This window comes from Thunnus thynnus, chromosome 11, assembly GCF_963924715.1.
Source record: "Thunnus thynnus chromosome 11, fThuThy2.1, whole genome shotgun sequence".
Lineage (NCBI taxonomy): Eukaryota > Metazoa > Chordata > Actinopteri > Scombriformes > Scombridae > Thunnus > Thunnus thynnus.
The window spans coordinates 18261168-18275118 of NC_089527.1; the positions used below are offsets into that span (position 1 = coordinate 18261168).

General features: G+C 40.7%; 1 protein-coding gene across 7 annotated transcripts in view; it reads right to left on the reverse strand.

Moving 5' to 3' along the window:
- Positions 1 to 13951, reverse strand: part of lrp2a (low density lipoprotein receptor-related protein 2a) — a 51312-nt gene that overhangs the window by 29336 nt on the left and 8025 nt on the right. For all 7 annotated transcript variants that reach the window (XM_067603515.1, XM_067603514.1, XM_067603509.1 and 4 more), the window contains exons 2-25: positions 13812 to 13919; positions 13196 to 13318; positions 12578 to 12694; positions 12059 to 12169; positions 11793 to 11906; positions 11537 to 11653; positions 10802 to 10945; positions 10536 to 10655; positions 9795 to 9923; positions 9137 to 9306; positions 7065 to 7288; positions 6400 to 6606; positions 6051 to 6253; positions 5651 to 5791; positions 5272 to 5475; positions 4054 to 4246; positions 3260 to 3385; positions 3002 to 3132; positions 2656 to 2793; positions 2282 to 2563; positions 1909 to 2148; positions 1256 to 1375; positions 648 to 764; positions 99 to 479 (exon numbers count right to left, since the gene is read on the reverse strand). In XM_067603515.1, coding sequence (XP_067459616.1) covers positions 99 to 479; positions 648 to 764; positions 1256 to 1375; positions 1909 to 2148; positions 2282 to 2563; positions 2656 to 2793; positions 3002 to 3132; positions 3260 to 3385; positions 4054 to 4246; positions 5272 to 5475; positions 5651 to 5791; positions 6051 to 6253; positions 6400 to 6606; positions 7065 to 7288; positions 9137 to 9306; positions 9795 to 9923; positions 10536 to 10655; positions 10802 to 10945; positions 11537 to 11653; positions 11793 to 11906; positions 12059 to 12169; positions 12578 to 12694; positions 13196 to 13318; positions 13812 to 13919 — 3960 coding nt within the window. The remainder of the gene's footprint in view (positions 1 to 98; positions 480 to 647; positions 765 to 1255; positions 1376 to 1908; positions 2149 to 2281; positions 2564 to 2655; positions 2794 to 3001; positions 3133 to 3259; positions 3386 to 4053; positions 4247 to 5271; positions 5476 to 5650; positions 5792 to 6050; positions 6254 to 6399; positions 6607 to 7064; positions 7289 to 9136; positions 9307 to 9794; positions 9924 to 10535; positions 10656 to 10801; positions 10946 to 11536; positions 11654 to 11792; positions 11907 to 12058; positions 12170 to 12577; positions 12695 to 13195; positions 13319 to 13811; positions 13920 to 13951) is intronic.

The window sequence follows — 13951 nt, forward strand, 5'->3', positions numbered from 1 at the left end:
TTCAACACATTTCTTTGTGAAATTATGCCCTTCCTTTCTGATAGATAAGGAACATGTTCCAGGTTGATAAAGATTACAAAAGCCGAGAACAGACTTACTGCAGAGTGGAGACTCGTCAGCGCCATTGGGGCAGTCAGGGGTGTTGTCACACACAGTGGTGAGGTTGATGCACAGACTGTGGCCAGGGCACTGCCACTGCCAGCTTGGACATCGGAAAGGCGGCGTGGGACATTCTCTTTCATCACTCATGTCCCTGCAGTCATTGTCCCCATCACAAATCCAACTGCGTAACACACAGTTTCCATTGTCACAGCGGAAGAGTGAGGAGGGGCAGGTGTGAGGCGGGCAGGCGTGGTGTTCGTCGCTGCCATCCTCACAGTCTGGATGACCATCACATTCCCAGGTAGAAGGGACACAACTCCCGTCTGACTGACACTGGAACTCACTCTCATGATGGCACATCCCTGGGAACCTGGTAGCTGAGATAGATTAGGAAACACCACAAACATCATGTTAGCAAACCCAAATAATGTATATTAAATTTAAATTAAACAATTTTATATTAGAAAACTTGTACATAATTATGGAAGACTATGTAATGCTTCAATAATATGACCTGTGACCAATGGAAGTATTTAAATACTTACGACAGCTTTGCTCATCTGAGCGATCACTGCAATCAAAGACTCCATCACAGCGGTAGTAGGAGTTGATACACTGGTGACCATTGGAGCACTTGAACTCATTCACAGTGCAGTTGTAGACTGAAAAATCCAGTTGAGTATGTTAAAGCTGATGTTCAATATTTCTGTTATTGTGTATGTATGTTGAGCTCAAGTGTTGTGCAACACAGGTAATGAGATCAATAAACTAAGAAGCTTAGCACATGCTTGTTGAATATTACACAGCTTTCAATTGACCTCTACAACTTTTAGCTGGCAAAAATATTTGTGTCACTGAATGTATGAATGAATGCATGAATGAATGACTGAATTTATTAATTCTTAATTTGGAAATCTCTAAGCCATAGCATCTCACAATTAGAGGCTAGGCTGAAACTAGTTTACAGTTAAGTAATAGGTAAGTCTACATGGTCATGAACCTGATGCAAAGGAATCTGATCAGCAATCTCAACAGATTTTGATACTTTTATGAATACAAGAGGAATTATTTTCTTTCTAACATGAAACACACCAGACAAGTAACTATACTGTTTATGTGTCCAGGGAAAACTGTAATCCAGAAAGGCACTCACTGCATCCTTGCTCATCTGCTCCGTCCACACAGTCCCTGTCCCCATCACAGACAAAGTTGGGGTCTATGCAGCGGTGGTCTGGACACTGAAACTGGCCTGGATGGCATGTGCTACTCAGATCTGTCAACAAAAATTGTTAGACCACAATGAGCCTGTGAGCTAAATTCCAAACTTTCCTGGGCTAATAAAAACAAAACTTTACAAGTCTTAGTTTAAAGTTTTTTAGAAGAACAAAAACAATGCTTCTATAAGAAGCTAATAAATGTCAACTGTGTTCCATTGTGTCCACAGTAGCTTCAGTACAGTACAGCCATACATCATAGCTTTTTGAATAATTTCACTTTCCTGTTAGGGAACCTGGCATATATATACATTTATTCTTAATTTATACTTAAGTTTGACTGATTTATCCACTAATTATATATTGGGTGATTTTTTAAACACTTTATCTGTAATTTAAGGCCATCTAGTTGCATATACAATTATCAAAAACTGTGCATTAAAAATACTTCAAGGCATATTGAACAAACTCATCATACATTAATGATATGTATGTCAACTTATTTGTAGTCTTTTTTTTTTATAATTGTATTAACTTTCCACTCAAATATGGGCTAATTGTTTGCCCATTTTCTGCTTATGGGGATACTCACGGCAGTCAGCTTCATCTGAACTGTCCCCACAGTCATTATCAGTGTCACAACGCCAGGTATTTGGGATGCAGCGGTGGTTGGCACAGGTAAATTGATTGGCAGTGCACGTTCCAGGCACCCGTGTAGGGCAATTGTTCTCATCACTGTTATCAAAACAGTCATTGTGCCCATCACAGCGCCATCTTGCAGGCACACAACGCTGATTGGCACAGGTGAATGCAGAGGGGGAACAAGTGGTGTCTGAGAAAAAGAGATGGTGATCTTGATTAAATACCGAACTGATTAAAAAAACCCAGTGGCATGAACTATTTTTTTTGCTCTGGTCAGGCCTGGCCAGTATAATAAACTAGATTTACAAAAAAGAAAGCATTACTGTTAATTCCACAGTTGACTTCATCACTGTTGTCATGGCAGTCGTCAACACCATCGCATCTGTAGCTGTTTGGGACACATTTGCCGTTGCCACAGGAGAAGGAGTTGGCTCCGCACTGCAGCGTGGGGGGCTCACTGGAAGGGTCCTCCACACACGTCCGCTGGTTGGGCGACAGCTTCATGCCATACGGACAGCCACACACCCTCTGTGAGTCGGGTGCTGGGAAGCAGAAGTGGCTACAGTCTCCATTAGGATTTGTCGGTCTGTTGCAGAAGTTGGAACCTGAGAAGGGGAGTGGAGTGTAATTACGAGGAATATGACTGAGAAGTCCAATGAATAGTGGAGTGAAAAGAGCCGTGAATAAAGCTACTAACCAATCTGAGAGTTGGAGTTAAAAGACTTGACATGCATGATGTGGCTGATTCCTCTTCTGATAATGACCATCTCCCCACCATCGGTCTTTCGCACACGTACAATGCCACCCAGGCGCCAGTCAGTGAAATATGCATAGCCTTCATGGGACAGGAGCAACAGAACATAACCTCACTTACTTCATCTTTCATCAAATCCTGGTAACAGTAATTGCTCTTTCGACATGAATGACAAACCACAGTTCAAGTGAATGCCAGTGAAATGAACTCCATCTTAATTTAGATCAAATATTTTTTTCCTGTACTGGAACTTTATAGAGAAGCAGTTGTTTATGCCAAGACTTATTACCTTCAAAAATGGTGAGGCCAAATGGATGGGAGATCTGGGTTATGCGGTCCAAAGAAAGTCTGTTCTGTCCATCAAAATTGCTGTGCTCAATTTTGTCAAAGAAGGCATCCACCCAATACAGACGCATTGAGCTGGGTGGAGATCAAAGTAGAGGCAAGGGTTTAAAATAAACATAGTCACAATATTACTGCAAGGGGGAGGGATCAAAATCAAGGGACTATTCTTTTTAGGCGCGTGGCTGTAGGACGTTTGGCTCACCTCCAGTCAATAGCTAGGCCATTTGGCCAGCCAAGGGTAGTGTTTACAATAGACAGGGCATGTGATCCGTCACCCCAAGCCCTCATAATCTTTGCTGGCCGATACCAGTCCGTCCAAAAAATATACCTGCAAGAGAAAAATAAACCATTAAAATCCCATTAAAAAATATACAATAAACATCTACCTGGGTAACAAAAACTATATTTTAGAAAAACTACTTTATAACTTAATGTACACAGTATTTTGGATACTGGAATATTGTAGAGATTTCTGTTTAAGCCCACCTCTTAGTGTTCACTACAATACTGCCCTTCACGCTGAACTAATCTCTGCTGTTGGACACAGAGGCCTTATGACTTTGAGGCTATTGGAAATAACAGCTTGTTCTAAATAAGGATTCTTTCTATCAGGTGGGGGCTTAATTTGAGGAAATGGGTGAGCACCTCTTAAGGTGTGTAACCTGACATGCATGCTTAGTTCTATAAAAGCTTCACTATCATTACTAGCAAAACAAGCTACAAATACCTGAATTATATTATCAACAGCTAAATAATAAATAGCTCTTGTGTAATTTTAAGCACTTTAAATATTTAAAAAAATATATTTTACTGATAAATGTTTAATCAATGGAGAACATTCAGTGAACATGAAGCTCTTTAGTTCATATATATTGGGGCAGTATTATGATACTGTCTATCTGTGTCCCACTGAATCCCTAAGTACCCACAAAGCGCAGTTTTATAGTTAGTTAGTTAGTATAGTAGACCCTGCATTATCTGCTCATCTTGATTTACCCAATGAGAGGATGCACCACGATGGCCCTCGGATTGTTGAGGTTTTGTATGATAGCCCTCCTGGACTTATCAGCTAGCTTCATGACAGATATGCTCCTGTATCGCGGGTCAGTCCAGTAGAGGTTTTTTGAAATCCAGTCGTAAGCCAGGTCCTCCACTCCATCCACTCTATTGGCTGCCAGTACCTCCCTGCCTGTGCAGATCAAAGAAGTCAGACCACCGTTTAACACAGAGATGAAAGAGGAACACATTTAAATAAATAGGCTGTCAGCTTGCATTTTCCCCATGTGGACCGGACAGAAAAAACTAGAGCTGCTCCAAAAACAACATCTCTGATCAGAGCAGCGGTGTCTTTTTATTGTGTGGTGTGACTTCTCGTGGATTATCACATTTGTAACTACTTCAACTTCTTGGATGATAGGTTAAAAGCTAAATATTAAAACAGCTTGGTTAAACATTCTTTATTAGTCTGTCCTACTCATTCTCAGTTCATTAGTTTGAGATGTTAGCTGATCATAGGATCCATTTTCCACTGTCCATTCCCTCCCCCGTAGTACCAGTCGGCCCCATCAGGCACCCCCTTAACTCCCTGTATAAGCCTGGCCAGATCACATGGTAGAGCTCTCTGCTAGGAAAGACATTATCCAAGGATGTAAGCACAGTGGAAAACACTGAAACATATTAGCTGCTGATAGTTTTTCATACTCAACAGCATAGCTGTGTTTCGATTGCAGGAACTTTCCCCAGGTACTAAAAACCTTTTGAGGAACTCAGTTCCTCTATCTGCATTTCCTCATCCTCATTCATTTTAGCAAGTGAATGAAGAGAGGGAGTGGCGGTAGAGAGAAAAAAGCCTCTGAATGAGAGAAATAAAATGTTTTTTTCTGATTGTTTCACAGTGATTATGTAGCAGAAATAATTAACAATCAAACACTCAACAAATGTTATACCGTAGAGACTCATGCAGCAGTTAATACAAAGAACAGGACAAATCTGTGTTGTTGTTTCCTCATGTGTTAATACTGTGTCTCTAAATGCTGCCATCTTTTTAAATTCCACATGGTTCTAATTTGAATGATCTACTTGGTTCCTCAGATGTGGTGGAAATGCAAACCTATTCCTAATATTATTACAATATTACTATTGTTATGCTGTGCATATGAAGAGTAACAAGGGCATTTTAAACAGTTCAGCTACATCAACAGAGAAAATGCTCACCAGTCCCATCCACTTTCTGTTTGTAGATAATATCTTTGGATGTGTCTGAGAAGAAGATAGCATCGTCTTCAGCGCTAAAATCCACCCCAACAAAGTAGGATGGTGATCCAGTGACTGGTAGGATGATGTCTTCCTGAGTAGAGAGGTTAAAGGGGATCCCCCTCACAGCCAGCTGGCTAGAGAACAGCAGAAACTGCCTCACAGCTGAAAATAGGAAACCAGAAGATCATATGCCAAAGATATTCAGCCACACAAAAACATCATAGCACAAAAGAATGAGATAAAAACACTGTTGCTGCACATGTGAATTTGGGCTAAGCTATTAAATTCAGTATAAGTTTACACAAGACACACATTAAGGTCTATTATCTTCTCTTACCCAAACATCGCCTGCCATCAGTATGTAAGTCATAGCCCATGCGACATTTGCAGCGGTAACCCAGTCCTCCATTGTCACTCCTGTGACTGAGAACGCAGATCTGATCACATCCACCTCTGTCTGCACTGCAAGGATTTGGCACTGGAGAAAAAAACAACAAAAAGTTGCACTAACAGTTGCACTAACTGTCAAACGTATATGAGATGAATTACAGATACTGATCTTTAACTATGACTATGACTATGACTCTCTTACAAGCACTAGCAGTTACATGGCAGAAAAGTTGGGGAAAAGTCAGCATTATGCTGCAGCATGATATTCGTCTGACAAAAACTGTGACCATCCCTGCACGCTTACAGAACCACACCGAAGAAGACAAATATGCATATGAGGGGCTTACCGTGTGGCTGTTTGAGCTGATGTATCACTGCTACACCATGTGGAGTCTGAGATGTGTTGTAAACCACTTGAGAGCTGCTGTCAGTGAACTTGTTGACTTTCATTACAGCCATCTTAGTCCAGTCCGTGAAATACACATTATGCTCAAACAGACTGATACCAAATGGGTGTGGGATCACAGCACCTCCATGGACCACTGTTTTTCTATTAAAAAATGTTGAGGACATTGATTTATTAGAACATGAGTGCATGGATGTTTTCTACTTGATTATTCCACAGAATTCTTAGTATGAAGCTTTTATGTTTTTATCAAATACATCCAAAAATGACATGACACATGACATATTTACCTATGAAGGCCATCATAGGTTGCAGTTTCAATGTAATCATAGCGACTATCAACCCAGTAAATGCGCTGTGCCTCGATGTCTAGTGTGACGCCAGCTGGCCAGCCCAGTTTACTCCCAATGATCCCGTAACGATTGGTGCCATCCATGAAGGCCCGCTCCAGACCTGGTTGTCCATTCAGTGCCTCCCAGTCTGAGAAGAACATATACCTGTGAAAGAGAGGAGAAAATATTTCATCTGTCAGTTTTCTTTGAGGTGGGATCCTTTCATCAAGACTGGTATGTATAGCTGGACACACAGAAATACTATTACATGTATTTAATTAAGATAAAACATAGGAGGTTTTCCTCTTTTTAATTACATCTAGCATCAATAGCATCCTATTATATCCCCAGGTGGGTGGCTGTGCATTTCACCAAAGAGCTGTACATTAATTTACGATAAGCAATTTATCTGTAGCCACCTGGCTCTCCTCCCCCTTTGACCTATACTATTGGATTACAATGAGGGCCATCACTTACATTGCTCCTCACTAATCCACCCAGGGCAATCTGCTAATCTCACACACACCCCCCATTATTCGATGCCAATGGAGCACGACAAAGATACTGTATGTGTAGATTCAGAATGGGTGGACGGATGGATGGAAACTGGGAGATGTGCTTACCCGACAGTGGGGTCCACAGCCAGTCCTCTAGGGTTTCCGAGGTTTTCAGTGATGAGTGTGACCCGGTTACTTCCATCAAAGTCCACCATGTCAATCCGGTTGACGCTGGCCTCCACCACATACAGTTTATTGTTCACCCAATCCACCGCCAAGTTCTCAGGGTAGTCAACTGATACATTTAAAACCACCTGCATGTTGGAACCGTCCATATCCACAGAAAACACCTGTACACAAAAGATGGCATTGTTGTAAGGAAATTAGGCCTTAGGTGGTCCCTGCTTCCAGAAATAAAGGAAAGATATTAAGAAGTAGGATGTTGTAGGAGTGTGGCTGTCAACAGCAGTCACCAGTAATAATGTATAGGTAACAACAATAAACACATTTTAGCGAGTAAGAAAAGGCAGAGAGGGTTTATTTGTTTGATTGTCTGTTTTCTGTCTTGTTATGAAGCTTGTAAGGTGGATTTCTAAACTTGGCACTCTATACTGTACTATACTCTATGTTAAAATACTCTATAGTAATACTATAATGGCACTAGTCACTAAGAATGGAAGCCTTGCCATCATGCATCTAGTTAGGGGAGTACTGCTCTTAGCAGCTCTGCTTCTTTTGAAACAAGATCCAAATGTCTAAAAAGCAGGATTTTCAACTGACCTGGTTAAAGAGAAACTGAAGATGTGGAAATAGCCTGGTAGTTTAACCTTTCTGGTTGCATTCACATGCCCTGTTTGCGCTCTCCCTACTTTTAATCTGACATGCTGCCATGGAGGTGGTTGATATACACAGATGCCCTGTCAGAGCTATGTCCTAGCCTTTCAGCCCAGTGGCTGCAGTTCAAACCATTGAGAAGCCAAGGCAAAGGCTGAACAAAGACTTTTTAACTGGGCAAAGAATGCATATAGATGGATGGTGCCACTGAAAACAAATACAGCATGATTACCTTGAACAAGATCAAGTTACAAAAATTGTACCTTGGTATGTGAACATCATACCAGCCTATCTGACAGGTTTCAAGATTAGGCCATTTGGATTCCATTTCACTTCTACTTCCCCTTCATTATGACCCAGCCGCACAGGAGCCAGCAGCCATCCCATTATTATAGTATCAACATTGCTGATATTTTAAAGGATAACTGAAAGAATTCTGTCTTGGCCAGCTCCAGTCCAACTCAAGTATTTCCTCAAACAAGAAACTGGTCTACTCCCTGTAAACTGTTACTCAGGCACAGGTGGATAATGCTCTAAGAAAAACATTGTAGGTAGCAAGACTAAATTCTCCAGCCACACTAGCAGCTCTGTGAGGCTGTACTTAGGCACAATAGTGCTATGAGCTAAATGCTAACGTCAGCATGCTAACATGCTCACGAGGACAATGCTAACATGTTGATGTTTAGCAGGTGTAATGTTTACCATGTTCATTATCTTAGTTTAGCCTGTTAGCATACCAACATTTGGTAATTAGTAGGGCTGTCAATCAATTTAAAAAAAACTAATCAATTGCACAATTTGCTGGGATTAATTGCAATTAATAACCTTTTTCTTCTTAATATTGAAGCTTGTAATAATGGATATTAACATGTAAAATTGAGGAATTACTGCAGAATCAACACCAAGAAAGTAAATTCAAATACTATTGTTTAATAGCATTTTTTTTACTTTGAACACAGATTCTCTCCTGTGAACTACAGATTTACAATAAAACCACCAAGGCCACTGACAATCAGCCTGAAAGACATATATCTTTTATGCACAAACAGAAATAATGATAAAACCCAGGCCTTTAAAGTGCCTGAGGGGGATATTAATGTCTGTACCAAATTTCAAAGCAATCCATCAAATAGTTACTGAAACAGTTCAATAAGAAACACAAATATCAGTAGGCCTCATCCTCTGGGGACCATGACTGTATACAAAATTTTAAGGTAAAGCATCCAATAGATGTTGAGATATTTCACTCTGGACCAAAATGGTGGAACGACCAACCAATAAACAGGCAAACACTGCCATCCCTAGAACCACACTGCTAGGGTAGTTAAAAATAACACTGGATATGAAGAGTGGATAAAAAATACCTTATTCTGAATAGTATCAGTCCAGAAGATTGTATGGAGATTATAATGGAAGTCCACTCCCACAGCAACCCCTCTGTTCTGTGAATGAACCAAAGTGCGCAGACTGTTGCCATGGATGTCGCCTATTAGCAGGTCTCTGCCATTAGAAAACACCAAGGAAGGGACTCCAGCTGCAGGGAAAACATAACAATTCACAAAACACAGCATTAAGAAATCATTATCTTTGAAAATTTCAGATTAGAACTAGATCCTGATCAGTATCAAAACAAGTATCAATTTTATAATGTACATGCTCAGCTGAATGATGAGTGGAAATTTACAGAATTATTCTCAGATCCCTGACTCAGTCTCAGCAAGGTAAAGTGCTTTTTAGCCACTGTCATTACACACTCTTCTCGAGCAAAAGGCAAAGAGGTCAGCCTCTCAGTCAACACTCTTTCTATGTTCCACAAAGGCAAGAGACTAACTAAAACAACATTCAGTACGCAACAATGCACCAGAAAGAACTGCAGACGCTCAGTAAAGCAGCCACAGGGGTTGGCAAACAGGAAAGGGGCTATGCTAATGGGCCTCATTTGGATGGATCATTCACACATTCAAAATCTGAGCATACTGTATGTAAGACAATCTGTTCAAATAGAGAGGAAATCACACTTACTCGAGACATCAGCTCTACAGTATCTGTGCTGCTCCAGGATGTAGCCCTCTCGACAGCTGCAGCGATGGGAGCCCATCCGGTCCTCACACAACTGGTCACACACGCCCCACATTGAGCAGTCATCAAAGTCTTAAATAAAAATCACAGCAGATGAGAATTAAACACAGATAACAGATAAAGATAACAACATAAAGGTGTAATGAGGTGTGAATGAGGTGTGAATCAACAATACTTTCCCATCATTTCTCTTCAATTCAGCTTATTCGTCCAGACAGTTTTTACGCTGTACTTTTGAGTCCAAACACAAACAGCAGATTTTATGTAAACTGCTAGGTCTCGCAAACCTAATTTGAGTTAATTAGCCTCCAGTCACAATGAGAATCTGGGTGTACTGCTGCTAGCGTCAATGTTTGCATGCACCGAGTCTTATTTGGATAAAGCTTTTACTGTGTACTTTCGCTGTCCTGTAATTGAGTATCTCTATTGAGGTCTTGTTCTTAAGAACAAAACCTAAACTCACAAAAAGGTTTGAAAAGATTCACCTGCTAACTAGTGTTTTAACTACTCATTTACTGAGCAAATGTAGAAAACGTTTATTATGTCTATCCCAACAAATCTTTGTTGTTGTCTATAAAAAGAAAGAATCTCAATCTCTGGGTTAAGAGATACTCGATAAAATTTTACTCAATAAGAACCTTGGGATTGTACACAGTTGCAATTAAGTTAATGAAGGGTATATACCTATACATGAGCGACTATCATTAGTGCTGACAATATATCCAGAAGGACAGGAACAGGTTCCTCCATTAGGGGAAGGATGACAACGATGCTCACAGCTCAGAGAGGTACATCTCCAAATACCTGACCAACACAGAAACCATAATGAATAAATATACTTATATATACTAATATATATACTGTATATACTAATAACAAAGTTTCTGTAGCTAGACAGTATATATTATTAGATGTCCTGAGTACTACACACTAGTTGCATTGGTACTAACTGCAATTGTGCCCAGCAGTGATGTTGGTTTCATCCTCTCCATCTGGACAGTGAGCCGTCCCATCACACAGCTGATCCATGGGAATACACAGGCCAGAGGACGGACATGGCCATTCTCCTGGGTAACACTCCCGTGGCACATTATCTATGGACAAAACAAACCTATCGTGTCTGTGCAGGCTTAAGCATAGAAAATCAGAAAACAAAATCAGAAAACAAGACAGCAGAGAGTTTTACATGTGTCACACTGGTGGGCATACAAAGATATTCAGAGTGTGAGGTATATATTAAAGACAGGCAGCCTTATCTCCACAGGAATGTGGTGCTGATCTTAAGAAATTTGTGACTAAGACTTCATTGTCAGGGAAATTACTGTCACTTTAAATCAATGCAGGGGAGTGGAGCTTTGGGGGGGTCACAGAGGGCTTCTGCAGCCCATCCTCTAAAAACACACACTCTTCACAGCCGTGTGGAGGAATTCTAAAGCCCTTTGGGGGGCTGCGCAATCTTGTGCCACAAAGAGGCATTTGAATAACACACTTAAAGGAGCACAGGCATAGCGTCTTGCTGGCGTGAACCAACCATGGAGACTGGAGATGAATCAGGTTCACACACAGAGCTCGGGTTGTTACCAATTCTGGTGTTGCTTAACCAGCCAAATGTCTAAAGCTTCTGGTCCTAATAGTAAAAAATAACTACAAATGTGACAGCTTGTTTCCAATTACTGTATCCATACCACAGCCTTTTTCGTCTGCGTTGTCCTCACAGTCGTCCTCTCCATCACAAACCCAGACTTGGTGAATACAGCGGCCACTGGGGCAGGTGAAGTAGTTTCCTCTACATGTCGGATATGCTGCAGGTGATAAGGAAACTATTAATACACAGAAAACATCAGAGACTAAGTTATGAGTATATCTATCTTGGTGAAGATAAGAGTCATAAGAGACAGTGAGGTTTGATTGAAGGAGAAAAGAGAGAGAGAGGCTACATACTGCAGTTTCGCTCATCACTCCGGTCCCCACAGTCATCGTCATGGTCACAGACGTAGCGTTGAGGAACACACATTCCATTATGACATTGAAACAGGCCTGTATTGCAGTGCTGTGCTAAAGAAAACAGACCAGAAGTAGACAAAAAGAACCATTTGGTGATGATGTAATGCTATGGTATAGTATTGCTTTTTTTGGTTGCATTTTTTCAGCTCAAGTGAAGGTTGTTGTTTGGGAGGGCCCAGTCCTAAAATCGGCTGGCTACTTACTGCAATTTGCCTCATCAGAGCCATCACGGCAGTCGAGTATCTGGTCACATCGCTGGGTCCGGTTGTAACAGGCCCCATTAGCACATCTCAGCTGTGTACACTCGGGGTAATCTGAAAGATTAAATCATCATCAGGGCAACATTATGCATTCTAGTCAGCCTGACAACTGTGTTCTTTTCAGCTTTGAAAATGTGAAAAGCTTAGCAAATGGGAAGGATAAGAGACTAAAATTTAACGCCACCACCATAACAACAGCAGTCGCCACAGCATTCTTTATGCAATTGTGAGATTACCACGGTGTGCAGTGCTGTGAGTCTACCATGTCGGCACAATAATGGCATAGCAGCTGAACTTCAGCTTGACTAATCCACCAAGGAATCTGCAATCAACCTCTGACAACAAGAAGCATATTGTGGCCCATTCTGTCAGTCAGCGAGCCTCTTAATCTTAACAAATTGATTAAAATGCCACAGGAGCCTGAGATAAAAAAAAATGGAAACCACCCTGGAGAAGACTTACGGCAATTTCTCTCATCAGCCCCATCTGAGCAGTCTGCCAGACGGTCACATCGGTATTCTCCTGGGATGCACGCCCCGTTAGTGCAGCTGAACTGGCCACTGGTGCACGTCCTTCCAGCTGGGGACGAATTGGACAGAGTTTTAGCAGCACAAACAAAGTTTTAAGTAAGATATTTGTAACAAGTAGATAAAATACAAGGTATTTGTAGATGTAGGAATTTATAGAATTCCTTAACACCCACAGCCTCATAAATCCTTCGACTTATTGTTCAAAACCTACATACCTTCATTTGAAATTATCATAGCTATACCAAGATTTCATACAATTCTAAATATGCAAAACTACAAGGACATGTGTAAAAATGATATTGAAATATAGCATCTTGGATTGCAATATTTTATTTAAAATAAGTAAGATAAAGTTTCAATAAAGCACTGGACCAAACAGACAGTGAATAAATATGAGATGAATAGTGTGACTTTGAAGCTTCTTCAGGTAATTAAGGGAACTAAATACATAAAGGTTCAGGTGGTTAAATATCAACTCGTGAAGGACAATTAGAACAATGATTTAGTATATTTTCCATGAAGAGTAGCCAATATCATAAGATGTACTTACGACAGTGTTGCCTCTCATCTGAGCCATCCTCACAGTCTTCCTCATCATCGCACACCCACACATCCGGGATACACTCGCCATCACTCAAACACTGGAAATGACTGGCATCACATGTTACCTGAGCTGTGGAAATACACACAGAGCATTTCCTTCTTATTATTATCTGAAAACTTTAGTTACAAGTTAGTCACATCAAGATTTTACAAACAAAGCATAGGTGAGCAACATATAAAATATGAGTTGATCATATATGTAAATTAATTTATGATCACCTCCATATATGACAGATTAAGTACTAAACCCAATAGTGGGCCTATATAAAGCTGTTGAAATTAGCTCCACCATAACCTGCGACTTCATAAAAAGTGCCTCTTCAATCAGTAATAATAATAATATCATAAAACACTGTGAAAGGGGCAACTCTACATAATGACTACTTTTACTTCAGTAAAATTTTGAATGCAGTATAAGTATAGAGTCTGAACACTTCTTCCACTGCTGCTGCAATGCAGCGGTCAGGCAGGAATGACACTCACATCAAAACAAGCATTATAAATATGCCAACCCTCTCAGGTTGCGTATATTGTCCTTCAATTTGATATGATGAGTAACTCACGGCAGTTGTGTTCATCAGAGTCATCTACACAGTCTGATGTCCCGTCACAGTGCCAGTCCCCTGGGATACATCGGCCTGTCCCACAGCGGAACTGCCCCAATTCACATCCTACACACAAGCAGAATTTGGCATGATTCAAT